This window comes from Enhydra lutris, unplaced genomic scaffold (assembly GCF_002288905.1).
Source record: "Enhydra lutris kenyoni isolate GAN:26980312 unplaced genomic scaffold, ASM228890v2 scaffoldscaffold8, whole genome shotgun sequence".
NCBI lineage: Eukaryota > Metazoa > Chordata > Mammalia > Carnivora > Mustelidae > Enhydra > Enhydra lutris.
Window position 1 is genome coordinate 39,203,310 of NW_019154092.1, and position 27,764 is coordinate 39,231,073.

The 27,764-nt window shown below is 43.1% G+C and overlaps 1 protein-coding gene across 2 annotated transcripts in view; it reads right to left on the reverse strand.

Moving 5' to 3' along the window:
* LOC111142515 (proline-serine-threonine phosphatase interacting protein 2) overlaps positions 1-27,764 on the reverse strand; it is a 68,735-nt gene that overhangs the window by 3,472 nt on the left and 37,499 nt on the right. The window contains exons 3-14 of one of the 2 annotated variants that reach the window (XM_022495751.1): positions 25,179-25,256; positions 22,444-22,478; positions 19,117-19,223; positions 14,430-14,492; positions 9,733-9,831; positions 9,130-9,175; positions 8,172-8,251; positions 5,647-5,745; positions 4,273-4,369; positions 4,076-4,157; positions 2,901-2,935; positions 1,564-1,621 (exon numbers count right to left, since the gene is read on the reverse strand). In XM_022495751.1, coding sequence (XP_022351459.1) covers positions 1,572-1,621; positions 2,901-2,935; positions 4,076-4,157; positions 4,273-4,369; positions 5,647-5,745; positions 8,172-8,251; positions 9,130-9,175; positions 9,733-9,831; positions 14,430-14,492; positions 19,117-19,223; positions 22,444-22,478; positions 25,179-25,256 — 871 coding nt within the window. In that variant the 3' untranslated portion in view covers positions 1,564-1,571. Of the gene's footprint in view, positions 1-1,563; positions 1,622-2,900; positions 2,936-2,998; positions 3,043-4,075; positions 4,158-4,272; positions 4,370-5,646; positions 5,746-8,171; positions 8,252-9,129; positions 9,176-9,732; positions 9,832-14,429; positions 14,493-19,116; positions 19,224-22,443; positions 22,479-25,178; positions 25,257-27,764 lie in introns of those variants that run through there. The other variant, XM_022495752.1, reaches the window with a different exon arrangement.

The following is a 27,764-nucleotide window of genomic DNA, read 5'->3' on the forward strand; positions in this document are numbered from 1 at the left end:
TAGGGATCTGAAGGGGCACCTGCACACCAATGTTTGTAGCAGCAATGTCCACAATAGCTAAACTATGAAAAAAGCCCAGATGTCCATCAACAGATAAATAGATAAAGACGATGTGGTATATATATATACAATGGAATATTACTCAGCTGTCAAAAAATGAAATCTTGCCATTTGTGACGACATGGATGGAGCTAGAGGGTATTATGCTAAGCGAAATAAGTCAATCAGAGAAAGACAATTATCATATGATCTCACTCACATGTGGAATTTAAGAAACAAAACAGAGGATCATGGGGGAAGAGAGGAAAAAATAGAGCAAGACAAAATCAGAGAGGGACATGAACCAGAAGAGACTCTTAATCATGGGAAACAAGGGAGGGAGGGGGATGGAGGGGTGACTGGGTGATGGGCATTAGGAGGGCATGTGATATAATGAGCACTGAGTATTAGAGAAGACTATGAATCACCGACCGCTACCTCTGAAACTAATACTATATTACATGTTAATTTAATTTAAATTAAAAAAAAATTTTAAAGAACTTTTCAGTGCTATAAAATACTGAAGGAAAGCCATCACAGAGCACTATTCAAACCTGTTCCATTTCCTAAGTGACAGAAGCACCAAACCTGGGAGGATGGGAGAGAGGCTGGTCCAGTTCCTGCAGCCTACCCCCACTCCTGGCACTCCCGGGAACACACTAAATCAGGAATGTGCCAGAAGGTCAACTCTTCAAAAACAGTTTTTTATTAAAGAAGTAATAAAGTTTCATTGCAGACAAACTGGAAAACATAAGTAAAGACAAAGAAAAACTAGTACTAGCATGGGAATATATCTTTTTGAGATTTTTCTTTGCTCATACGTACATATGCTGTCATACCCCAAGATATGCCCATTTGGGCTAAAACAGTTATACTTTATAGAGTTTTATATAGTACTCTTTTGGTTTCAGAGGCATTCCTTCACATTTGTGTAGACTGAGATAGCTCGGGACGTGTTGCAAGTGTCTGAGAACCAAAGACAGAGCACCATCTTTGCAGCAACAGCTGGCTCTGTAGTTCAGCTCTAGGAATCCCTGTAGTTTGCTAGTTCGGAGCAGTAATAATCTGAGACAAGATGACTCTCTTAATGCCCTTGTGTAATGGTGAGTGTGACAGTGTTTGCCTCATTTTCACTGACTTCTTTTTACTTGACTTTCTCCCCTTTTAGAAATGGGGGCATACACTATCACTTTTAAACAGTGAAGATCACGTGTGTTTTGTTTGCGATCCTTGCCTTGAGCGTAAGTATGTTATAGCCACAAAGAGCTTAACAGGAGCAGAAAACGAGCTACAGAATAATTAGGGAAGGGTGAATCTCTTCGTTCAAATACGCATGGCGTGGGCTCCAGTCCCCTTGCTGTATGGAATCCAGACTGGCCATCCTGCGGAACCCCATGCACCAGAGGGCCAGCCTGAGGCAAGGCCTTGCTGCTTGCAGTGGTGTTGTAAAGGAGCTTCCAAGACTCACAAACACACTCACCAGTCTAAATGCAACTTGATTATGTAAACATTAAAGGTTCTTACCATTGATGTTACTGGTAGATCAGACTGTAGTCATTAACCAAAGAATAATCTTGATCATCTGCAAAAGGCAGAACAGAGCAACATTAAGTTCATCTTGTTTCACGATAAGATCTTAACCCTTCTGGAATCAAAACATTCCAGTTAAATATTCTAGTGACTGTCCTTTTATAAAAAGAAAACATCTGGTGACAAATCCTACAAATTGCAGGCATGACTATAAACCAGAGGATTCACTCACACATTCTGGAAATCATTGCTATGATTTCATTGCCCTTTTGCATCCATGTGCAGAGAGCAGCACCTAGAGTGAAGTCAACTTCAAACATAGGCATAAATAAGTCCCATGTTGTCCGGTGGTAATTGTTTTACAAAAATAACTTAAACCCTTATATTTTTCAAAGATACCATTTCAGCCCTGGTTTTCTTTTCAGTCGCTGAAGTTCTACTAAGCTCCCATATGCAGCAGGAGTTGTCTCTTCCCTCAGTCCTTTGAACACAGGTAGGTATATCTTCTTTTACTCAAATAATAGATATTTGTTGAGCACCTCCTATGTACCCATAGCACTATTAGGTGCTATGAGCAATACAGGAGAAAAATCAAGTGCCACCCTCAAGGGTCTTATAATTATCCTAGGAATAAAACTAACCAAAAAAATTGCTATCATGTGTGGTTGTCTCAGAGTTATCATAGGAGTTCTGGATGAAAAAGACCAGAGTGATTAGTGAAAGACCCAGTTATGGTCAGTACCCAAATATATAACATCAGGTTATATGTTTCTAGACATCTATGCCTTCTATCAGGTATGTTTCTGGGTAATCCAAAGGAAACTATATCTCACTTTGCTCTTTTTATGGTTCAAGTTCAAATAATCTCTTACATATGACTGCCTTGTGTTTCTTTTGATACTCCCAAGAGTGGACTTCTCTTTGGTAAGCTATAAAGTAAACCACCAATTACCAAAGTCCACTCTGTGATAAATAGTATTATATTAAGATCCTAATATAGGTTCATTCTCTTAAGAATTTGATTCTATTTATTCCCTTCTTTCCCTTTATTTCAGCATCCTAACTACTCAACCTCAGAGAGAACATGATGGGGCACATGATGGGGCACCTGGCTCAGTCGGTTAAGCAACTGACTTCAGCTGAAGTCATGATCTCAGGATCCTGGGATCGAGCCCTATGTGGAACTCTACACTCAGCGGGCAGTCTGCTTCTCCTTCTGCCCCTGCTCACGCATGCTCTCTCTCAAATAAATAAAATCTTTAGGGGAAAAAAAGAGAGAGAGAGAGAAAACATGACATAAGCATTTCAAAAGATCTTTCTTGGTGTCATACCTGGTGTACTTCTAGGAACTGGGAGAGGTCCTCTCCTGTGGGAAATGAAAACCAAAGTCCTTCAGATGAGTTCTTATTATTTTTCTAATTCTTGACTTCACACCACAAGCATACAGCCCTCTAATCAGATCTGGTTTCTGTTCTGGAGAGTCAAGGAGAGTTCAGATGAAGGAAAACGCCTACACCACCACCGACCCACTGGAATCTAGGCTGCCGACATTCTATTATGCTGCGGGCAGGATGTACAGGGCCCTGCTCCCACACCCCAGACCGACAGGAGGAAAATCTCTGCTGTGAGCGTGTGGTTTCCTGACCTCTGGGTACCTCAGCATGTCCACATGTGAGATGGAAAATACAAGCAGCTCCCCCCTCACTGTGAGGATGAAGTGAGCTAATTCCCATGAACTGTTCGGAACAGAGCCTGGTATTCTTAAGTATTGATGAGTGCCTGGCAATGCCCCCTCAAATATTCCCTTCGCTTTTTAAAAACTGAAATGGAAATTAGCAGCCTCGATGTGGAACTGACTGTGAAACAGAAGTTTCTCTTCTGTCAAGATCCTTTATAGCTGGGGCAGCAGACTCGTTCTGCAAAGGGCCAGACAGTAAAGACATGTAGACAGTAACAGACAGTAACAGACATGTCGGCCATGAGGACAGCCTTGTTAGAACTCTGTCAACTCAAATGCAAAACCAGTTGTGGACAAAATGTAAACAAATGTGCATGGTCGGGTTCCAATAAAACTTTATATGAGCACTGACATCCGTACTTTGTGTCATTTTCACATGTCACAAAACAGTATCCTTTTCTCCTTTTTCAGCCATTTAAAAATGTAAAAACTACTCTTTACTCTTGGGCCCTACCAATAGAGGTTGGTCAGAGTTGACTCACAGGGGGCCAGAGCCTGCTGACGCTTGCTTTCCACAAGATATAAAAAAGATAGGATTTGTATGTGAGTAACAATAATCACACTCAAGCGTAATAGAGCCCTCTCTAAACTATGACTGGTAAAATCCACTGAGCATTTGTCCTAAAAATGCTACCTGCCCAAATTTAGCAACCTCACTGAGCAAAAGCAGTGGTAGATGTGTTCCAATTCTAATACCGCTTAGAACACTGATGATAACAACATTTATTAAAGGTATTTTTCTTCATGTGAAAGGTAGCTGCTTATTACCTTGCTAAGTTAGTCCCCAGGGCCTTTCCCTGTGAGGCTGTATTCTTCTGGGGGCAGTAGAAATTCTCATACATGATGGGTGCTAGGGGAACCAAGAAACAAAATATTAAGGTGCTGGTGTCTTCCATTCTCGACACGTGATGCAGAAGACTCATAGACATGCTAAAATAACCCCACAGCCCGACCGCTTCAGTCACCTGGTGGGGTCTGTCCGGTTTTTCGGTGGTTCACAAAAAATGCAATGTCCTTCTCAATGCTGCATGCTTCCAAGCTCTTACGAACTTCTTCATACATCTAACAAAAAGAAGATAAATCAGGACACCTGGGTGGCTCTGTCAGTTAAGCATCTGCCTTAAGCTCGGGTCATGATCCCAAAGTTCTGGGATGGAGTCCTGCATTGGCCTCCTGCTCAGTGGGGAGTCTGCTCCCTCTCCATCTACCCCTCCCCCCTGCTGTGCACTCTCTCTTTCTCTGACAAATAATTAAGCAAAATCTTAAAAAAAAAAAAAGATAAATCAACCTAGAGGTAGGTCAGTGATAATTATGATACAGTTTATTAAAACAGGTTTGATGAATGGCTGAATCTCCCAAATTTGTTTTAAAAAAGAAAAAGAGACATCCCCAAGTCTCTTTTTATATCACTCATATATAGGGATTTCTCTGATACATATCCAGTGTTAAAATTGTTTTAAAGATGGTGAGAAATGTATCTCTATGGCAGCGTAAAAACCTTGCCAAGAAGAGGGTTTTTTTAAAAAAAGTACCAATGGCCAAAGGAAATAAATACCAAAACTAATGCCACACACAAATGCAAAGACAATGCACTAACTTGGAAGAAGTTCTAGTCAATTCTATAGGTCTCCTAGGTGTTTAGCTGTTCTTCTAAAGTGACTGTCCCATCTAAGTGAGGGTGGCTATTTCTTAGCAAAGAAGGTCGTGATAATTTGAATTCTAATCCCTCCGAGGTTTGAGAATCCCATAAGGATTGCTGTGCCCAAGGTAAACCTGGGCATTGACCCTGGGAATACTGTTGAAGTAAATCTTGAGCCCTGGCGTCATCATTAGCCTGGGCAAGTGTCAGTGGGCTAGCGCTTGGACCTGTCTTGGAGTGACACTCTGGGACTCACAGTCATGCTATGACTTCTCTGTCACCCATAAATTAAACTGCATTTGGGGGCACCTGGGTGGCTCAGTTGATTAAGTGCCTTTGGCTCAGGTCATGATCTCAGGGTCCTGGGCAGGGAGCCCGCCTCTCCCTGGCCCTCTACCCCTCTTCCTGCTTGTGCACACTCTGTCTCTCTTTATCTCAAATAAATAAATAAAAATCTTAAAAAAAAAAAACTGCATTTGGGTCTCCCTTCTCTGCTCCCTGCCCTAACTCTGAATTCCTTCAAGAGAAAGTCATGGTAGCAAAGCAAAGGGGTCAGGCAGTTTGGTGTTTACTTGGGCCTATCAGCTCACTGTGTGGCCTTGGGCAAGTCACTGTACCTCTCTCAAATGAAAGGGTAGACTAATAAATGTCTATGGTCCCTTCCACTCTAATGACTCCTCCGTGGACACCTTTGACTTACGTCATCGCTTGTGACACACTGTTGTGACAGCTGATTCATGTGTAACCACAACGCGTTCCGAAAGAAGTTTATTCGTTCACATTCTTGAGCTTCAAACATCTATGGAAACATAACCACATGTCCAGACATAGGCAGAGAAAGAGGACATTTGTCTAGACTGACTATGACTTAAGAAACAGTATCAACCCTCATTATCTGTAAGATTACTGCCCCATTTAGGATATTACCCTCACCACCAAGGAAACTCATCAACTCTTATCGCAGGCAAAGAAGCAAATGGTATTATCATATGGTATTAGCACAAGCAGGATCAGATACAGTTCTGAAGGTAAGAGGTAATGAGGAACCCAGACAGCAAGGTTCTAACCTGAATTCCAGCTCACATTTCCAACTGCCTAATGGGTATCTCCACCTGGCAACTTGCCAGAGCCTCCAATTCAAACCTTTGCCCTGTCCCTATGACAGAATTCACATGGCAAGACGGTCACAATTGTTGAAGCCGGTTCATGAGAACATGGAAGAACCTGCACTTGCCTTCTATCTCTGCATATTTTTGAAAATTTCTTTAACAAAAAAGTTCTTTAGAAAAGTCCCTCCTTGAACAATAGTGGGGTTTTTTTTTTGGATATAAACAAATACCAACTTTTGGGGAAAGTGGGATATAAACAAATACCAACTTTTGGAAAAAGCTATTATTCTAGAAAATGGATGCTATTTGATTCATCAGGGAATATTCTATGTTAATGTATTTTTTAATGTTGAATGCAACACTATTACATTTTGAAAGTTTTTATAATGTAAATACAAGAGAGAATGGTCTAATGAATGCCCATGTACCCATCACCAGCTTAAACATTTATCAACTCACACCCAATTTTGTTTTATTATATGCCCACCAACTCAACTACTCCCCAGAGTATTTTGAAGCAAATACATTATTTCACCTGCAAACCTTTTAGGATTTATATGTAGTGTATATTTTAGGTTTTATTTATTATTTAGTATTTATTTAGTATACTTAGCATATTAGTATATTTTGTATTTATGTAGCATGTAAATACTAAAATTTCTTATTATTTTTATTATAGAATATTGCGCATAGAAAGAATCATAGGGAGCACTGTAATGAATACCCACATATCAACCACCTAGCTCGGTCAACAATTTTGGCCATATTTGCCTCCGATTCTGTTGAAGGCTCTTGTGTGCTTTCCCCAGTCTCCATCACCTTCTCCTTCCCCACAGAAAACCATTCTCCTAAATTTTATCATTCCCATGCAGGCTTTTAAAAATATGTATGTGTCCATAAAATGTATATGATATTCCTTTGCATTTTTTTAAACCTTAAAAAAGGGGCCTTAGTCAAGGCTTTTCCGTGAGAGTGCAGAATCAAGGGCGTAAAACAAAAGAGTGTTTTGGGAGGGGGAGAGTGACCCGCAGTACTAGAGAGTAGATATAAATCAAATAAGATCAGGAAGTGCAAAGGCCCGCTGGATCTCACACCATGGAGACCTCCAGTTCCTCAAGCGAGCAGCCCTGAGCGGAGAGGGGTGGGCAGGGGGGATCCCCAGACACAGCAGGCTGGGAAAGGCAAAGGGCAACGAGGATGTGAAGACAACTCCTTCAAGAAGCCAGGCTATGAAGAGAGGAGAAGGTAGCAGACCGGACACAACAGCCAGTAGGTTCTAAAACCAAGAATGAGCGGAGTTATGCAGATGACAAGAGCAGAAGTTCACACTAAAGGCTGTGCACGGGCACGAGGGAAGGACAGCAGGATGATGGCATCTTGAGCCCAGCTGGCGGGACAGGCTCTTGATAGGGCAGAGGTAGCCCCTTTTCAACGGACAGGAGAAAAGGAAGGGAGGAGGATGGAGATCAGTAGTTCTCAGGCTCGAATTTGCATAAGAATCACTTGAGGACTTAGTAACACAAGGCTGAGCCCGCTCCAACAGTTTCTGTTCAGTAGGTCTGAGAATCTGCATCTCTAACAGATTCCCAGGGGATGCTGATGCTATGAATCCTGGGACTTCACTTTGAGAACCACTGGTAAGAAAAAGATTATGTCTTTATTTTCTCCGCGAAATTGTGAGGTCATGTGCTAAAAATGAAGCAGGGGTAATGATGAAATCATTAGGTGTAGAAACTTCTGAAGCCTGCTCGCCTCCTGCCTGAGGTCTCTTTATCCCACAGCAGGTTCAGGTGAGGCTCTGGAAAGATAATGACGTCATCACCACTCCCCTGACTCAGCTATGGCGTATCTGGGCTAACCGAACACGAGAGGAGGTGCTGGGGCAGCATCGGACACAACGGTCAGGGCTGGGACGCGGGAGAAAGACGAGGTCTGGGGGAAAACCTTCCGGCTCCTTCCCTCCTCCACTGAGATTTCTTGATTTCTAATTTGCCCTCAAGCAATTCTATGAGACTTGGGGTCCTCTAATAAAGGGAGGGTGCGTTTCTGCCAGGGCGGACTCCCCAGGTTCTGGAAGGAAAACCCACCCCCTCCCAAGCAGCTGCCCGTTCCGTACCTCGCAGGCCTTGATGTGCTCGCTCTGCCAGTCTTCGCGGATCTTGTCCAGGGTGCTGACGTGCATCATGTATGTCTTGTCTGCAATGCAGGGGAGGGGCCTGGCTTCAGAAAACGGATGGGACCAAGCTGTCCTGCCCTGATGGAGTAGCACTGAGCTCTCAAGGACCCCGGAGCTCTGAACCCTGGAAGGCCACGTCCATCTCTCCCTCTCGTAATATCTTTATGAATCAAGTACTTTCTTTTTAGACATTAAACCAAGCAAGTAGCAAGAAAGGGATCAAGAGAGGAGAGAGAAGCCTGACAGGAACCTCAGCCAGGGTTCTCTTTGGCTAATTCAGACTCAATAGCTTCCTTCCCATTTTCAGGAAAATGATCCAGGGAGAGGTGCAGGGGAGAGAACTGTCGAGTTACTTTGGTTTTGGATTTAGACGCTTCCTAAGTAGCCACAGTCATGAGTGTCTTATCTCCTGCAGGGTACTCTGGGATTAGAGAGCTTTGCAAACACCTGGTTTGGATCTCAGATTTCAGCCATGACAAGGCCTCCCAACTTGCCTATTCCCTTCATAGCAAGAGTTAGTAGGGCTGAAATTGGCTTTTAAGAGAGATGTTCCCAATGAGTGAGCACCTGATTATGAAGAAGTTGCCCCATCACACTCCCCCCCACCCCCGCCCTGTGCCCAACACCACCTTCTCCACCATTCAGTTACAAATCAGGCCCAAGACCTAAGTAGGGGTGCTGGGACAGAAACTGCTGTCCCAGTTGCTTCCTCTCACTTTCCCAGGTTCTGATATACCCTCTCTCCCTCTTTCTCTTCTTCCCTCCCTCCAGATAGCTCAGTAATCCCACTGTCTGTCTATAAATGATTGTGTGGTCTATAACACTACCTTTCCAGACAGAGTCTGTGGAATGTCAGCCCCACAAAAACCCTCCCCGATCCCCGGGAGCAGCCCCTCACCCGAGTCTTCTACTGCAGTCTTCGAAGTTGCCAGTTTCACAAAAAGCTGTGAGGACAAAGGACAGAGGAGAAATGCTGGGCCAGACTTCCACAGGCCAACCAGACTTACAATGACTACGAAGAGAACAGTGTAGCCCAGGTCTTACCTGTGTTTTTCTCAGCAAATCGTTCAACCTGCCCCTTAATCTTATCACCATTGGGCAACAGCCACAGAGCATCTTGCCCTCTGTTTTCCTAAAGACATACCCCTGGCCTCTGGTTGCTGTCAATCTTCTATTCAGATTACATAAAATAGATAATAGATAATATAGCCGGGCTATAAAGAATACTTGAGTTTTGAAGAAAGATGGAAAAAAAAAAACCAAAACCACCCTCCCCAACTTCTTATCACCCCACTCCTATCCCCCGGCCACACTTCTCTATCTCTTCCCAAACCCAATAATTGTGACAAGGGGTTTTCTGGGTCAGAGGATCCTAGTGGCCCAGAGGAAGATATTGTCAAGGACTTAGGAAGCAGCTCCATTTTTAATGAAGATTATTAATTGGATCCAGTTTCAGATGCAGAAATCTCAGCTTTCTCAGGCTGCCGGCTCTCCCAGGTACCTTTTCTTGTTGCTTCGGGTTTACCAGGTTGGCGCTCCGGTGGACAGCCTGCTCTGCCTCATCTTTGTCTCGGCACTTCTGCTCGTAGGTCTTCTTTGCCTTTGTTGTTAGAAGCCAAAAAAGGACCAAAACAGGTGAGCAGAATGGTACCCTGCAAAGCAGCCATGCACCTGACAAAGCACAGGGCGCTCAGATCAGCACTAAGGTCACCACTCGATGGTGGGCACTCTGAGGGCAACACTCTATCCAATCTTTTTTTGGAAGGTTTCTCCAGCCCTTTTCCAAACTGCATGGGGTGGCAACCTGATCAAGGAAGTAATCACTCCTATTTGGCAAACACAAAGTACGGGAGCTTCAAAAACTGACAGAAACAAAAGATGGGTTTTGAAATAGGCAAAATCAAGGTAGGTATGTAACCATAAGGTGCGAAATCAAGCAAATATGTAACCCAAGCCTCGGAACTTAGATGCAATCACTTGGCTGTGGTAATCATAATTATGCCTCAGTATCCCAAGGTGCCCTCCCTAGCAAGTGACAGAGAGGAGGGCACCAATCCCATCGATTCTGGCCCGTAGGCATAGCCATGTTCCTTTTTGATTTAAAGAACCATTTTAGCTAGTCTGAAAGTAGGCCATGGTCTATCGTGGACCATTATTACTACCATGAGTGTAAAAACAGTTCTCAAACTATAGCTAGTGAATCAGAGCATTTTCTGTTTCAACTACTAAAGTGAAGTCTTAACTTTGAACAAATAAAGCTGCAAATCAGCTAATAAAAATGTTGACCCCCAAAAACCACTTGACTAAGAATGAAGACTCCTTTGCAGGGATGGTCTGTGCTCGTCAAACATCACACGTGTCTTCTTGCATTTCTTGGAGGCTTCTGCAGTTCGGCTGGGGCTGACCTTTCAGTAAACAGACGTATCATTCTCTGTACATGCTACACACAGAGAGAAATGTCCTAATCGTTCGTAATTACAAGCGCATGAGATATTCATGCAATAATTTTCCTTTGTAACAATATGTGAGACATTTCTCTATTATCAAGCATGAACCCTGTAGCCGAACACTTAAATGGTTGTAAATACACACACACACACACACACACACAAACACACACACACACCACAATTTTAACTATTTCTCTATTGGTAGACATTTATCTTCTTTCATGTTTTTATAACATAAAAATATGCTGACTTTATTTTGGCTGGTATGAATTTATCTACACAGGTCAAATTCCTAGAAGTGTAATTGTTTGGTAAAAGAGTATGTATATGACCAACTTCCTTCCAAAATGACCCCACCAACTGAAACTCCCACCAGTAGCATATGGAGTAAATTTCCTCACTCTCACCAACACCAAGCTTAGACAATATGCCTGACCTTTTCTAATATTAGAGAGAGAGTGACAAACACATTTAAAATAAATGAAAAAAAATAGATGGTCTCGGCAAAGAAATAGAAAAGCACAGCAAAGGCAGAGAAGATCAAAGAAGAACCAAATGGTGGGGCGCCTGGATGGCTCAGTCAGTTAAACATTTGACTTTGTCTCAGGTCATGATCTTGGGTCCTGAGGCCCACTGGGCTCCCTGCTCAGCAGAGTCCGATTGTCCCTCTCCCTCTGCCCCTCCTTCTGCTTCTGCTTTCTCTCTCAAATAAATAAATAAGATTTTAAAAAGATAAATAAAAAAAAGAACTGGGGCTCCTGGGTGGCTCAGTGGGTTAAGCCTCTGCCTTTGGCTCAGGTCATGATCTCCTGGGATCGAGTCCCGCATCGGGCTGTCTGCTCAGAAGAGAGCCTGCTTCCTCCTCTCTCTCTCTCTCTGCCTACTTGTGATCTCTCTGTCAAGTAAATAAACAAAATCTTAAAAAAAAAAAGAAGAAGAACTGAACAGAAATTTTAGAACTAAAAAAACACACTAATGGAGATTTAAAAAACTCAATGGATGAGCTTAAGAATGGAAGAGACAGGGGTGCCTGGGTGGCTCAGTGGGTTAAGCCTCTGCCTTTGGCTCAGGTCATGATCTCAGGGTCCTGGGATGCAGCCTTGCATCAGGCTCTCTGCTCATCAGGGAGCCTGCTTCCCACCACCCCCCCACCATCTGCCCCTCTGCCTACTTGTGATCTCTCTCTCTCTGTCAAATAAACAAATAAAATATCTAAGAGTCAGTAAAGTGGAGGATAGAACAATAGAAATTACCTAATCTGAACAACAGAAAAATAGAGCCTCATGGACCTTTGGCACCGTAACAGAAGATCTAACGCTCATATCCTTGCAACCCGAAAAGAGGAAGGTGGACTGTGAAAGCACTTGGAGAAATAAATAGCTGAAAACTTCTGAAATTTGGCAGATGTAAACTCATGGATTCAAGTAGTTAATCAAACCCCAAACAAAATAAGCCCAAAGAAATCCATGTCAAAAACATATAGGTGAACTTCTGAAAACTTAAAAAAAAAAAAAAGACACCTTATCTATAAGGGAAAACCAATTCGAATTACAGCAGCTTTCTTATCAGAAACCACAGAGGCCACAAGAAAGTGGCCCATTTTCAAATACTAATAGAAAAGAACCATCAACACACAATCCTATATCCAGTGAAAATAGCCTTTAACACTGAAGGGGGAATCAGGACATTCTCAGATGGGGCGCCTGGGTGGCTCAGTGGGTTAAGCCTCTGCCTTCAGCTCAGGTCATGATCTCAGGGTCCTGGGATTGAGCCCTGCATCAGGCTCTCTGCTCAGCGGGGAGCCTGCTTCCTCCTCTCTTTCTGCCTGCCTCTCTGCCTACTTGTGATCTTTCTCTTTGTCAAATAAATAAATAAAATCTTTCAAAAAAAAAAGACATTCTCAGATGAAGAAAAACTCAGAGTATTTGTTGCTAGCAGACTGTTCTGTAGAATGGCTAAAGGAAGTTCTCTGGGGGTACTTGGCTGGCTCAGTTGGCAGAACATGTGACGCTTGATCTCAGGGCCATGAGTTCAAGCCCCACACTGGGAGTGGAGCCTACTTAAAAAAGAAGTTCTCTAAGCAAAAGGAAACTATAAAAGAAGAAACCTTGGAACACCAAGAGGAAAAAAGGACACACTCAGCAAAAAAAAAAAAAAAAAAAAAGAGAGAGAGCAAATACAATAGTCTTCCTTTTTCTTGAGTTTTCTAAATCATTTTTGACAGTTGAAGCAAAAGTTTTAACACTGATACGGCTCTCCGTGTAGGTAGAAGACAGAGTTGAGAAACGTGTATTTCACTAAGGCTTTCTCTTCAATTGTAAGAAAGCTCACCCCAGACCACTCAAAACATAAAAGTGCTGGGAACGATGATTTATCATCCATCGCCATTTCTGGAATTACACTAACATCACTTCTTATTCATCAGTGGCTTTTGAGGTGGTGTGTATCACGGGAAAGACTGATGCAGAACAGGGTACCTGGATGGCTCAGTCGCTTAAGCATCTGCCTTTGGCTTCCAGGGTCCTGGGATCCAGCCCCAAGTCAGGCTCCCTGCTCAGTGGGGAGCCTCTTCTCCCTCACTCTCTCCTTCTGCCCTTCTCCCTGCTTGTGATCTCTCTCTTTCTCAAATAGATGAATTCTTTTTTTTAAAGATTTTATTTATTTATTTGACAGACAGAGATCACAAGTAGGCAGAGAGGCAGGCAGAGAGAGAAGAAGGGAAGCAGGCTCCTTGCTGAGCAGAGAGCCCAATGTGGGGCTCGATCCCAGGACGCTGGGATCATGACCTGAGCCGAAGGTAGAGGCTTTAACCCACTGAGCCACCCAGGCACCCCTCAAATAGATAAAATCTTAAAAAAAAAAAAAAAAAAGAATGATGCAGAACAAACCACACATGCCACCAACATTGGTGACATTTTCTTTTGTAACTGGGTTACCAGACAGCATGTCACCATCTGAGAATATAATGATGTTTCAAAGGCATCACAGATGTTTCAAAACCAGAGTTCACTATCCCAATTGAACAGACTCACAAAAGCTAGAGGGAGGGTGCTAGCAATCTGTCTTAGCTCTGTCTCGTTAAGTGGTTTTTTAAATAAATTATTTAAGGAAGGCTTTTACAGTTTTCAGATCTTGAAACAGGAAGGAGTCACTCAGTAAAATAGGTAAGAAATCCATATTCAAAACAGTCACAGAGAAAAAGCTCAAATCCAACAAGACAAATGGCATCATGGGGTATAGATGCTTTTGTGTCTTGGCCTGAAATATTTAAATGACCTTCCCAGGTTACCAGAAAGGCACTATTATTTTGCTTCCTCTATCTAGTTTCATCCTCAGTCTTTCCAAGGCCTGAAAAAGAAGGAAAGTCAAACTTCTAAAGGTTGTTTTCCCAAACCACTGTACTAATTAATATTATTGAAATGTTATTTTCAGGAATATGCTTATACACAGCACAGGACTTCACAAAATGTCACCTTGCTGAAAAGGAGGCAATAAAGCGAGCCTCGGGGTTGCCTGGGTGGTATAGTCCATTCGGCATCCAACTCCATGTTTCAGCTCAGGTCATGATCTCAGGTTTCTGGGATCGAGCCCTGGGTCATCCTCGGGCTCCGTACTCAGCAGGGAGTCTGCTGGTCCCTCTCCCTCCGCCCCTCCCCTCACCTGTGCACGTTCTCTCTCTCTCTTTCAAATAAATAAATAAAATCTTTTAAAAATCAATACATAAATAAAAAAATAAAGTGAGACTCACATCCATAGTTCTCTTGAACTGTAGGTTTTTTTGTTTATGGGCAGCATCCATTAAAATCTCTGTCTGTGAAGAGAGGACAAGCACTATTAATAAAAAAACAAATTACTGTTAATACCAGTTTACTGGAGGACTAAGGGTTCGATATGGACCATCTCACTTAGTCCTCACACACACTGGAAGGTCGACACGCTATTTATTCCCCCCATTGCACAAGCGAGGAAACTGCAGCAGAGGCGGAAGCCCCTGCCCCTGGTCTTATGGCTGGGTCATGGTGAGGCCCACCCTTGAACGTGGGTAGGCACCAGCCGCCTCGGAGCATCACTGATCCCTGGAGCGGTCTCCTCAGTAAATCTGGAATTAAGAACCTTAGGTTTCAAAAAGGATTTTAAAACTCTTGTTAAGGCGTCATTCCTTTTTAAAAAGGGGTCTTTGGTCTGTAAACCTATGTCAGCTTCATCAATGGCACACTCTTAACCAGCAAGGAGCCCAGGCAGAATGAAGAGAAGATATGTCTGTAGGACAGCTAAAGAAGGTGTTTTCTTTACCCTCATCTAATCTAGGAAACATAAAGTACTCTGCTGAGTTCAACTGGGAGCAATTTCTTTGTTGTGGCTGTGATGTTAACACGTTCATTGCTCAAAATAATGCAGCAAATAATAAAAATGTATGTCAGACATAACAGAAGCTCCCATTTACCAGGTAGTATCATGTGCCAAGCAGTTTCCATGCATCCCAGCGACTGTGAATACTCTTATCTCCGTTTTCTTGACAGTAAACTGAGGTGGCTTAACTTACCCACGCAAGTCATGGAGTTGGGATTTGGGCACAGACTGACTCCTGTGCCCTTGTTCCTAATCATTACCTGAACCTACCACGATCCCTTACGATAGCTCTATAAAGCCAAATCGGTATATAAAAGACTAAGAGATGCAATCATTCCAAATGAGTTATGGCATTGCTCTTGTGCAAAATGGAACAATGCAAAATACTAATATTGAAAATGATATTCAAATGTGATGTCTCTTTCTTCTGGAAAGTTGAATTTTTGTCTGTTACCAACACAAATTTCAAGATATCTGAATGGAATGTCTGGCATGGTCTCACTTCAAATATAAATTTCATGTAATACATGAAATTCACCAGGCTGGGGGATCAGGAGTGGATAAGGGGTCTTCAGAGAACAGAGGAGTCTTCTTCTAGCCCAGCAGAAATCAAGGGACCAAGAGGTGGCTATGCATCTGCTAACAGCAAAGATGCTGAAGGCCCAGAGCACAGACATGAGCCCCGCATGCAAAGACTCATGGGAAGGTCCTTGCTATCACAGACAGGAAGCTGTGTGGTTCACATGACTGCCTATGCACCTCTGCCAGGAGGAGGAACTGGGTTTATTTGGGTCTAATTTTCCCTGGAGCAGATCAGTTAGCGATGTTGGTCTAGTCTGCTGTCTCTGCCAGACCACATATACACACTGCCATTCTTTCAGTTTGGGAGCTGCTACTATTTTATAGTTTATGACCCCAGCCAGGCCTTCTTGTGTCCAGTTTGCACATAACATGTGCTTCAGGCACCACTGAGATGGCTACAAAGTCTTATTAATTACCCAGAACATTTCCGTTTCTCTTCTCTGCCTTCGAGGATGCCTGGCATCTGTATCTGGACAGGACCCTAGAGAGGTAGTCTGGCTCTCACCTGACAGGTGCGCCCCTAGGGCCCAAGAGTGATATTGCTTAAGGTCATTCAGGGACACCGAGTCCAGCTCTTTGATTAAAGCCTCCTCAGGTCTGTATTCACTTACAGAGGGACCTAGTCACGGCAAGTCTTCTAAGGCCAAACCCAGTGGAAATCAAATTGCTGTGTTACTGATAACACAAAGTAGTGCCAGAACTATCACCCCTGTTCTAAGGTAGGGGAAAGCGAGAGGGCAGGGGAAAGAAAGAAGAGATATATAAATGACCCAAATGACCCTATGGTAAATTATTGAAAGATCTGTTCAGTGGTCTGTGTGTCTGTCTGTCTACATTCAGACTGTATTCAGAAAACAGGTCACTCTATACAACCCAGGAGGTTCCTTTCTTCGAGATGGCTTGTTACACAGGCAGAACAACATGGCGCCATGATCATCCCAGTCTTAGCTGAGACGTAGAACAGAATGTGGGCATCAAAGGAGAGCCCCTGACCATGTGCTGTCCCTTCAAGAGACAAGCTTCAAGGTCACCCCCCCCAGGAGACCTCCCCAGCCTCACTGATGAGGTCAGGTGTCCCCACTGTACATTCACGTGGCCTCTGCACCTTCCCTACTAGTTAAGGTTCATTGTGCTTTATCATGATGACTATGTCACATCAGTCTCTAGCCATGCTCTACACTCACGGAGGGAAAGCTGACCATGTCTGTACTGTTCACCACTGCAGAAATCTAGTTGTCTAAGTGAGCACACCATTAACTTCTGATCAGCCCTTCTGCCAACACTTCCCCTTGCCCAAGTTTCTAAAACAACCCAACTGATGAGGATGCTGGGTGGCTCAGTCAGTTAAGCAGCTGCCTTTGGCTTAGGTCATGATCCCTGGGTCCTGGGGTTGAGTCCCACATCAGGCTCCCAACTTGGCAGGGAGCCTGCTTCTCCCTCTGCTTGCTGCTCTCCCTGCTTGTGCTCACTCATGCTTTTTCCCTGTCTGACAAATAAATAAATAAAATCTCAAAAAAAAAAAAAAGAAAGAAAGAAAGAAAGAAACCAACCAATGGCTTTCCTTGATAAGTGGAAATGGCTTAGTTTCCAAAAAGTGGAAGACCAAAGCATGCAGGGTTGGGCCAGTGAAAATGGGAAGTTAGCACTGATATATTTTCTCCCAAAGTTTGATTTGAAAAAACAAATGTATCTAAATACAGAAGTGGTACAACCCAGAGTCCATCATGACACAAGTAACTGCAAATTTATTAATAAACTTTGGACTTCCCCAAGAAAGCTCTGAAGGCCCTCTTCTGCACAAGAGAGCACATAGGATAGAGAGAATGGGGATGACAGCAGTGGCTCGAACACTGGCTCCTCTATTCCGTAACAGAATTCAGAACATATTCCTTGAGCTATGAGAATTTGGTCTTCGTAAATTGCTAGGAAGGGAAGTTTCAGAAGCCTTGCAAAATGAACAGAATGCTCCCTGAAGTGACCAAGGCCACCGAAGGCACTCAGAACCATGAGGAAATGACCCTCTGCTCCTCTTCCTGGAAATCATGTATGCAGAGACTCTGACTGTCTAAGGCATTTTTGCCTCTGAAAAATGGTTATTCCTCTAGGTAGGTGGGGAGGGCTGGCATTGGGAGCCAAAACCAGTGGGACTATCCAGTGGGGGTATAATAAGCATATTGTTTCTGCTCTGAAAAATATCTGAGGCCAGATGCACCTCTCAAACCTGATACCTGAAGCGTGAGTATGTATGAAGCCACAGGATACGGTGTTCCTTACAAGTTAGTGTCTATCCTTCCTTCCTCACAAGAGGCACAGCTGTAAGAGCAGCTCAGGAATGACCGTAGATGAAGGCAGCCAGGGTCCAAAGGCTCACCCGCTCCAAATGCCAAGTAGTCACCAAAAAAGCTGGAATTAGAATCTGACCTAGAGCCATAGGCAACGTTGCTGAGGTTAGGATGTACGGGTAGAGTCGGCCTGAACCGCTGGATGTTTCATTAGATACACACACTACAGACAATGACCTTCAGATGGCCAGGAACCAGTATGAGGAAGGATTTCCAAAAAGTCCATGCAGAGCTATCTGGGAGACCGGGCTGGAAATCTTTGGATGCCGAATAGGAAAGAGCATGTCCCATCCCCCACCCCCCCGCATGAGAAGCTGAGGTTCCAACCTTACAGACCAGATATAAGAAAGAAATGCTAAAGGTCCCTTCTTGGCTGCCAGGCCAACCTGGATATATAAGTCATTTAGGAACAAAATAGAAGAGAGTCAGGATAGTGGCTGGTCTAGTCTAAGGACTAGTTAGTCTAGTCCAGTCTTGCCCTGGTCTAGTCTAAGGACTAAGGTCTAGTTCTAAGGAATGCTTTATGATCATAAAACTGGACTTCTTTTCTTGATCCTTATAACTTCTCAAATGTTTGCCAGTTTTATTAACTCTGCTTACTCCTGTGTCCTTCCATGTAGTCCAACAGAGTAAATCCCATCAATGGAGAGGAGCCTATGTGCACCTGCTCTGAAGACAAAGAGGACTTGATTTCTCAGGGCCTCAGTTTCCCTATTTATGAAATAAGGCGTTTGGACTGGATGGTCTCTGGGAGAATGTGAGTCTTTTCCATGTCTTACCCTTCCCTTACTGCCTTGTCCAGAGGAGGAGTGTGATCTGGGAGCCCTCCAGGTCTAATGCCCTAGACTCTACTGAAGACAGAGGGCTCCCCCTTGCCAGTCAGTTGGAATAGTGGCAGCAGATATGAGAAGAAGAGGAAGGCAGGCCAGCCCCTTAAATTCTGCAAGAATTCAAAGAGAACTGACCCAGATGCAAATGGGCACAGTGACATAACCATCTAGATTGGGTCTCCATGTGGCTTCCCAATAAATAATCTCATAGGTTGGTTAAAAGAGCATGGCTGCATGAAGGCAGGAATGAGCCAAGGAGCCTGATGAACAAACAAGCTCGGAGTTTTGTGTCACAGGAAAAGCAACCTCTTCACACATACACAAATCCAACCTTTTTCCGTTGTAGCTTTTGCTTTTCCCTGAATTCTTCCATCTTCCTGGCCTCTTCTCTTAGAGTCTGGGCAAGCTGAATGTGACATTGGGCCACACTGTCTACTTCTGCAAAAAGAATTAAAAAAAAAAAACAAGACAAAACAAAAAACAATACACAAGATCTACATATGTCTGAATTCAAATATACAAAACCGCATAAAACGTATGCACAAAATATTGGAGCAAGGGGTAAAAATAACGTACTTCACTTGGTCACCATTTATTGAGTGCTTCCGTGTGCCCAGCCTTGCCTTGGCCACCAAGACCAAAGCTAGGAAATCCTTTAGCTTAGCCTCCTACCACTGGCTGTCACTCATCTAGTGTGTGCCCAGGGCTGGACTGAAAATCAGCCAAGGCTCCAGCTCACGGAGCTTATGTGGTAGAAGATATCACAAAACCCACTATGATTTCAAATTCAATACTTATTTCACATTAGATGACTCTAATAGTCTTTCCATCTCTAACATGAGCCTGAGCATTTGTGAGAAAGGTCGTACACGAAAATTTTGGCTATCAATAGTTACTTCTAGATAGAAAGATGACTGGTGATTTCTTCCCCTTATTTTCTAAGATCTTTGTAATGAGCATGGCTTATCTTTATAACAATAACAACAACAACAACAAAATTCTTATTTTACTTGTTCTAAGAAAACTAACTGAAGCGTGGCATTAAAGCTAGAAAGACTGACAGATCTGACCTAAGAAAAAATTTTAAACTTGTGTGTGTCAAAACAGCCTTGAACAAGGTTCGAAGATACATAACAAATTGGAAAAACTATTAGTAACTTATATCAAAAAGAGTAAATAGCTATATAAAAGAACTTTTATGACTCAAAAGAAATATATACATATATATTCCATTATAAGAAACTGCTTAAAGAACATGATTTTTTTTGAAGATTGGCTAAATGGCCAATAAACATTTGAAAATGTATTCAGCCTTAAAGCTATTGAAGGAAATGTAAAACTTGAAACCACAGAATATATAATTTTTTGCTTTTAAGTTGGGGAAATTTTTTGAAGTGTGAAAATTCTTCATTTTGGCAAGCATGGGGAAAAACAGCACCCTTGGTGGAGGGAAAAATCAGTACAACCTTTCTGGAGGAAGTCTGGCATTTTGTAAGATCAAAATTTTCTTTCTTTCTTTTTTTTTTGAAGATTTCATTTTTAAGTAATCTCTGTACTCGGTGTGGAGCTTCAACTCACAATCCTGTGAGATCAAGAGTCACATTCTCCACTGACCAAGCTAGCCAGGTGCCCCTCAGGACTTTCAAATGTGAAAGAATAATGCAGACTTATGTGAATTGAAATGGGAAGATGTTTAGATAATATTCAGAAAAACAAATTGTAGAGACCTAGGTATAGTATGATCTCATTCATACAAAAACTCATGTCTATGTGTGTGTGTGTGTGTGTGTGTGTGTGTGTGTGTGTCTGCAATTTAAGAAAGAGAAGGAGAATTACAAATGCATAGAGAAAGATCTAGAGAGATAACCTACCAAACTTCTAGCATGATTAAAACATTGATATTTTCAGGGGAACCTCAGTGACTCAGTTGGTTAAGCATCGGACTTTGTCTCAGGTCATGATCTTGGGTCCCTGAGGCCCAACGGGCTCCCTACTCAGCAGAGTCTGCTTGTCCCTCTCCCTCTGCCCCTCCTCCTCCTTCTGCTTTCTCTCTCAAATAAATAAATAAAAATTTAAAAAGATAAAAAAAAGAAGAACTGAACAGAAATTTTAGAAATAAAAAACACACTAATGGAGATAGAAAAAAAAAAAACCTCAACGGATGGGCTTAAGAATGGAAGAGACAGGGGCACCTGGGTGGCTCAGTGGGTTAAGCCTCTGCCTTCGGCCAGGGTTATGATCTCAGGGTCCTGGGATCAAGCCCCACATCGGGCTCTCTGCTCAGCAAGAAGCCTGCTTCCCCCTCTCTCTCTGCCTGCCTCTCTGCCTACTTGTGATCTCTGTCAAATAAAAATTGATATTTTCATTTCAAAATTGATTTTAAAACATAGGCTCTGTCCTCACCTCATAGATTCTGCACCACTGAAACAGTATCATCCTATTTATTTATATGAATAGACATATTTGTGTATAATTTTAATTGCATTAAACATCTGGAGTCACATTCACCAATAACTGCTTATCGCTATGAAGTGAAAGTTCAAATGTTCATTATCTTCTCCATGGTTGTCTAACTAGTTAGTTGTTTGTTTGAATTTTAAGACAAATATATATAAATGTATGTTTTTTTTAATAAGAAGGAAATAAAACTATTTTGGGGGAAAAAAAATAAGTTAAGTATGAACAAGTTTATAGGCTTAAGAGACCCAGCTTAGGCTGAAGCTCCCTTGGCCCACATGTTTAGGCTTGTGGGGTATCTAAGAAACAAGAAACATAAAAGATATTTCCACCTGAAGAAATGTATTTATTAGTGTTTAAAGAGGGAAGAAGACACCTTCTATGGAAAAGTTAGGATGAATATCTATTTAGCTAATATTTACAAACATCTAGAACCAGTCAAGTAGCTACAGAAACATTTTAAGCATATATCACGTCTACAGTGTCATGTTAAAATTGCTAGCTTGGAAGCACCAGGTATTGGGAAGAACAGAAAGCCTTAAAGGCACTTTCTGGGAATTGGCCTGGGGACTATTAGAACTGAAGTGGGGGGCGCCTGTCTGGTCAGTTGGTAGAGAGTACAACTCTTGATCTTGATCCACGACCATGAACTCAAACCCCATGTTGGGCAAGAGATTAATTAAAAAAAAAAAAAAGAAAGAAAAAGAAAAAAGAGAAGAAAAAGAAAAAGAAAAGAAAGGAAGTGGGAACGACTAGGTGGCTCAGTAGGTTAAGCATCTACCTCCAGGTCAGGTCATGATCCCAGAGTCCCGAGATGGGCCTCCCTGCTCAGCGGGGTGTCTGCTTCTCCCTCTCCTTCTGCCCCTCCTCCCCTGCTGTGTTCTCTCTTTCTCAAATAAATAAATAAATAAATAGAACTGGACAGGACCACTTAAAGGCCAAAGTGCCAGGGTCTCGCCCTGGATTTCAAGTGTGAGAACCGCTGCTCTAAGGGAGTCAAATGCACATCACGACGCAGGGGTGTGGAGGATGAGGTTCTCCTGCTCATTTCAACTCTGCAGAGCTCCTTCTCACCTTGGGAGCTGCTCTAACTTTTTTTTTCACCCAATATGAGATCGCTGTTCAAATTAAAACCCACTTCTGGGACAGACAGACTCAGCACTTGCCAGGGCCAGCAAACACAGTTTAGAGAATCACTTACGCTGCTTGAAGACCTCCAGGGCCCGCTTCAGGGTGCTAAAAAACAAGCACATGTATAGTTTCAGTTCTGGAAACTGGCTGTGCAATTTCATAATGCCACCACACGCTTCTCTCTGCCTGAATCTCACGGCCTGCCAGCTTAACTCTTCCTGTGAGCTTGGGAAGACCACAAAGGATCAAGACTTTGGCCGTTCACTTTCCTCTTTCTCACTCTCTCAATCCCAGGCATAAGCTTCTCCACTGTCCACCCGGGTAGAGCAAGATGCCAAAATTCCTTATGCTTCCTTTCCCCCAATGGTATCATAGGAGTTATGGTCCCTTTCTCATAAGAATACCAGTCCTTCTTTAAGGTATGATCATTAGAAATATGGATACAAGCCAGTAAAGGAAGGGTTCAAACTCTGGCTCCTGATTGCCCCCTATTTCCATTCATCAACCATGTGCTCCTTGAACATAAACTATCAGTCACATGTTGTGGCAGATGTTAAAGATTCAATGGTACGAGACAGACATGGTCCCAGACCTCAGGCTCTAATGGGGGAGACACTAAACACATTGCATTAGTGTTCCATTGCTGAATAACAAATTACCACAAATTTAGCAGCTTAAAACAACAGACATTTATTACCTCACGGTTTTGATGGGGAAAGACCCTGACTCATTTTTCACACCTTCTCTTGATCTCCCCCCATCCTCTTTATAGCCCATGGCTCCTCCACCTGGCGAGACCCCCTTGCCTGTGGTTTGAGTTTTCCCCCATCCTACACTTCTTAAGTAAACCTTCTGAGGTCACTTGGCCCTGGAAATGTTCTTACTCATGCTGCCTTCATAGAAGCAGATCTCACTGGGCTCAGTCAGAACCCCCAAGTAGGAATGGAACTTTGTGAATTCACCGTCCCCCAGCCCCCACAGCATAAGATCATGGATCACTTCCTATATATATATATGTGTGTAGCAAGTTTTGTTACTTTGCAAAGTAAAAACCCTTGTCTTTTGCAGCTGACCACATCTTCTAGCTCTTTTGCTTTTGCTGCTCTGTTCATTTATCCCAAAAGAGAGGATTCTTCTTTCTCCATGTCTTTTCTCACACAAATATTTCCAATTATTACAAAGACATCAAGCAGAAAAACATAACTGCACATTCTCCATTCACTTTACCCATCTAATGATACAAACACAGTGTACTAGAAAGTATCCCATTGGACAAATGTGCCAGCGGTCCAGAAGGACGAATGAGCTTCACGAAGCACAGACTTACTACTGGCATTAGTGAGATACGCAGAGGGCTATGGCAGCAGGTACAACCAGAAGTCTTTCTCAATGGGGAGTCATGGAGCTGAAACCCTGCCTTACCCATAAATTGTTCAGGGTGTAAAATTTTTCTCCCACCTGAAGGGCCACTAAAAGCGCAGTTCAAATAGCTCTTTCATTTGTCATTAACATTGTTCCCTCATATCATCACTTAATTGCTATTTCCCTTATTCAGGGGATGATGACAATCCAGAGACAGAATCGGAACCTTGGGGATGGTGGCCCAGCAATGTCGTCTCCATTCTTCCCTAGGGTTCTTCACTGTGGAAAGAGAAAATATCCTACCACCCTTTACATAAGCGCTTTGGCCTTAAACCCTAATGCAGCCCCTTAGAGACCCGAGTCTCTCCATGTGGTCCAGGAGATGGAAAAGTCCAACTAGTCCACGTAGAAGCAGAGTCTCGCGCTCTTATCCAGGGCCCCTTCCTAAAGATCATCCTAGAGGTACCAGAAACAGAAGTCACCTAAATAACCTTCCGTGTCAACCGTGGAGACACCATTGCCAGGAATCATTCCCCATTGCATCTTTCTCTCCGAGCTACACTCTTAGAAAGAACACTGACTGGCTTTTGTCACAGAACAGAGAGAACAATGCAGAGGCTCTCTATGAATCTGCTAAGTTAGAGGTCAAATGTGTATGAATATAATAAATATCATTTTGGATCAGGGCGCCTGGGTGGCTCAGTTCGTTAAGCGTCTGACTCCTGGTTTTGGCTCAGGGCCTCATCTCAGGGTCCTGGGATCAAGCCCCGTACCGGGCTCCCTGCTCAGCAGGGAGTCTGCCTAAGATTCTCTCTCTGCTTCTTCCCCCAATGCTCGTTCTCTCACTTCCTCTCTCTCAAATAAATATTTAAATATTTTTAAAAATATATATCAATTTGGGTTAGACTCCTTCTGCTAAATGTCAAAGAGCTCGATAAATATCAATGCAGGAGTCCATATGACTGCCCATGAAGCCACCAGCCCTGTAGATGAGAGGCAGTGTGTCCTAAGGCCATACCTTTATTCAGAGAATGACAGAAAAATAAATCATCGTTCAGAAACTTCACATCAGTGGTGAGAACTATAAAATGGCGCAAAGACCATCTCTCACAGTTGTCACAAACAGCATGCGCGCACGTGCCTAAGCCCCTCTATTAAACGTCTAGTATAAAATTAATATAATCCTCCCTATGAAACAGTATACATAGAAAAAGACTTCAAATTAAATCTAGAAGGTTTTACTAATGGGTCGTGGCTTCATAGTTCATTTGAGCCTTCTTTCTATTTTTCTGTATTTTTCACAACTGGAAATAAGGAGGGAGAACAATTATAAACTGTTTCACCCAACACACATCATCCCACGGGCCAGCTCTGTTGCTGAAGTGATGGGGGCTCCCGGTAGTACTGGTTCACCAGGAACCCAGAACGAAGTGTGGCACCTACTTGATCTCCGACTGTCCACACGGCTTCTTCCTGGAAAGGTTGAGAAGGTCTTTGCCATACTTCTCTTCAATTGATGCCCTGAGGGGAACAGAAGAGAGAGCTCCGAGTCCTTCTTGGGGTTGATTCTTAGTTAAAACACATGGCACTCCCCTTGAGGGCAAAACTGCACCTCTGACAGGAGAAGCTCAGATATAAACCAGTCTCTAAAAGGCAGAACTCCCTCTACCCGACCAGAAGAACTATGAGAAGACCAGTGGCCTTCATCTCTAAGTCACCAGCATGGACATCACAGCAAAACCAGACAGAGCCCCCTGACCAGCAAAGGCTAGGACATTACAGACTAACTATTTAAAACTATGACCCAAGGATTATTTGCCAAAAATTGATTTTTATTTATATTTATATACATATACTTAAGTGGAATAAGATATTTCTACCAAATGCGGCACTCCTGAGGCTCACCCCTCCTCCCATGTTCTCGAAGAGTATCCCTTTAACCATCCTATAGAGTTCCTCATTCATAGTCAATTCAAAGATGTAGCTAAACTGCAGCAATGAGAGGGAAATTTCAGAATACAGGCTCTGCAGTTGGCAGGTCTCACAAGAACTGATTGTTACTTGGTGCAGCATGGCCTATCTACTGTGCCAAATATCCCCATTCCCCATCCATTATGGTGTCCCAGGGACCATAGCAAGTACACTGTACCAGATTCCAGGACCTGACTTTCCTAGGTTTGAAACCAGATCTATCCTTTCTTCGTTGTGTGACCTTAGACAAGTTACATAACCTCTCTGAGCCTCAGTTTCTTCCGCTGTAAAATAAGGATGATAAAACTCACCACACAGGGTTAGTAGGAGAATGAATGAGATAATGTATGCAAAATATATGGTAGTTTATATGTGTATTGGCAAGCCTTCATTAAGTGGCAGCTAGTAACATAGTCTCATTTAATTGCCCCTAGCTACTGGCTGCAGGGTGATGATCCTCATTTTTATATTCGTTTCCTGCTCATATCAGGAGCTTGGTATATAAGCTGGCCCCACCCAGGGTTCTATGGGTGAGAGAGTCCACAGACTAGAGGTACAAGGGACAAAATAGGTTCATTTCCTTGTTAACCAGTGGAAGACCTCAGACTGGAATGTTCTATAGAATGCTTCCTAAAAGGAAGAAGGAGGTAGGGGAGGTGGAAGAGGGGATAATGTTCGGGGGAGAAGAAAAGAAGATGGAGGGAATTTGACCTGGACTTTGAAGGATGGGGAGAATTCACTTAGGCATCAGGGAGAAGGGAGGACATCCAGGTGGGAAATACCAGAGTAAAGATGTATAGGCAGAGACCTCCAAAGCATACTAATCAACTCTGGCTGGCCTAGAGAGAGTGGCTGTACTGAGTGAGAATGTATGAAACAGAAAGAAAAGGAAGGGAAAGAACAGTTCTTCACAAGGAACAAGCACATCCTCCCAGAAGGTCATCTACCCTTCTGCCCAGAGCTGATGAGTCATAAACACACGATCTCTGTGTGTGAGGCCTCTGGAGCTGCCACTTTGTAAGTTCCCATGGTAAGTTAATTACCCAACTTCATTTGAAAAGCTACTCTTCTGGGGCTCCTGGGTGGTTCAGTTGGTTAAGCACTGACTCTTGGTTTCGTCTCAGGTCATGATCTCAGAGTCCTGGGATGGAGCTCTGAATCGGGCTCCCTGCCCAGTGGGGTGTCTGTTCTCCCTCGCCCCCTTCCCCCTGCTTGTGCACCATGCTCTCTCTCTCACGAACATTCTCTCTCAAATAAATAAATAAAATCTTAAAAAAAAAAAGATTATCTCTTTCTCTTGCCCTCACCAACTTGTGCATTCTCTTATGCTCTCTTAAAAAAAAATAACTAAATAAAGTTGAATAAAATAATAGGGCAGTGATATTTGTAAATCTTTTGTTTTATGCATGTGTGTACTAGGTGGCAGTGTAAAATTTTTTTATTATTTCTTGCTTCTTTAAAAAACTTTATTTTTTTCTTTTTATTTTATTTCTTCTGAGTGTTTCATTTAAAAAAACAGGTGGACATCCCTGATTTCCATTACCATCCCCATTGTGTCAGGGGTCTCTTGGGTGGTTCTGCCTGGGCAACAGAAGCTTCGGTCAGTAGCCAATGCCTCCTCATGGGTGTATGGCAAGGCTAGTTCCTTCCCGAGAAAATGTATAAAAGTTCTTCCTGGAGGAGGAACTCAAAAAGCAAGGGACGTTCTGGAATCTGTGTATCTTATTGTTGTGAAATGCCTGTTTGCTGCTACCTTGTCAGAGCTCTGCTGGAGAAAGGAGGAAGCCCACTTCCTATGCCCATCAGGAGAAAGGAACACTGTAAGTTGGTGTTACCACTGTCAACCAGCTTGGGTAGAAGAGGGAGGCTGGTCCCTTAAAGGAGGGGGTACATGGCCAGCTCCCTGGAGCCTGAGGGTTGGTGAAGACCCAACCCTCCAGCCAGGGCTCCAGTTCCCTGGGGACCTTTAAGGGGGCAGATGACTGTAGAATTGTGACGTTACCCAATGTTCTCTTGAGAAGAAAATAGAAACACTTAATGGAAAAACACGTTGACGTC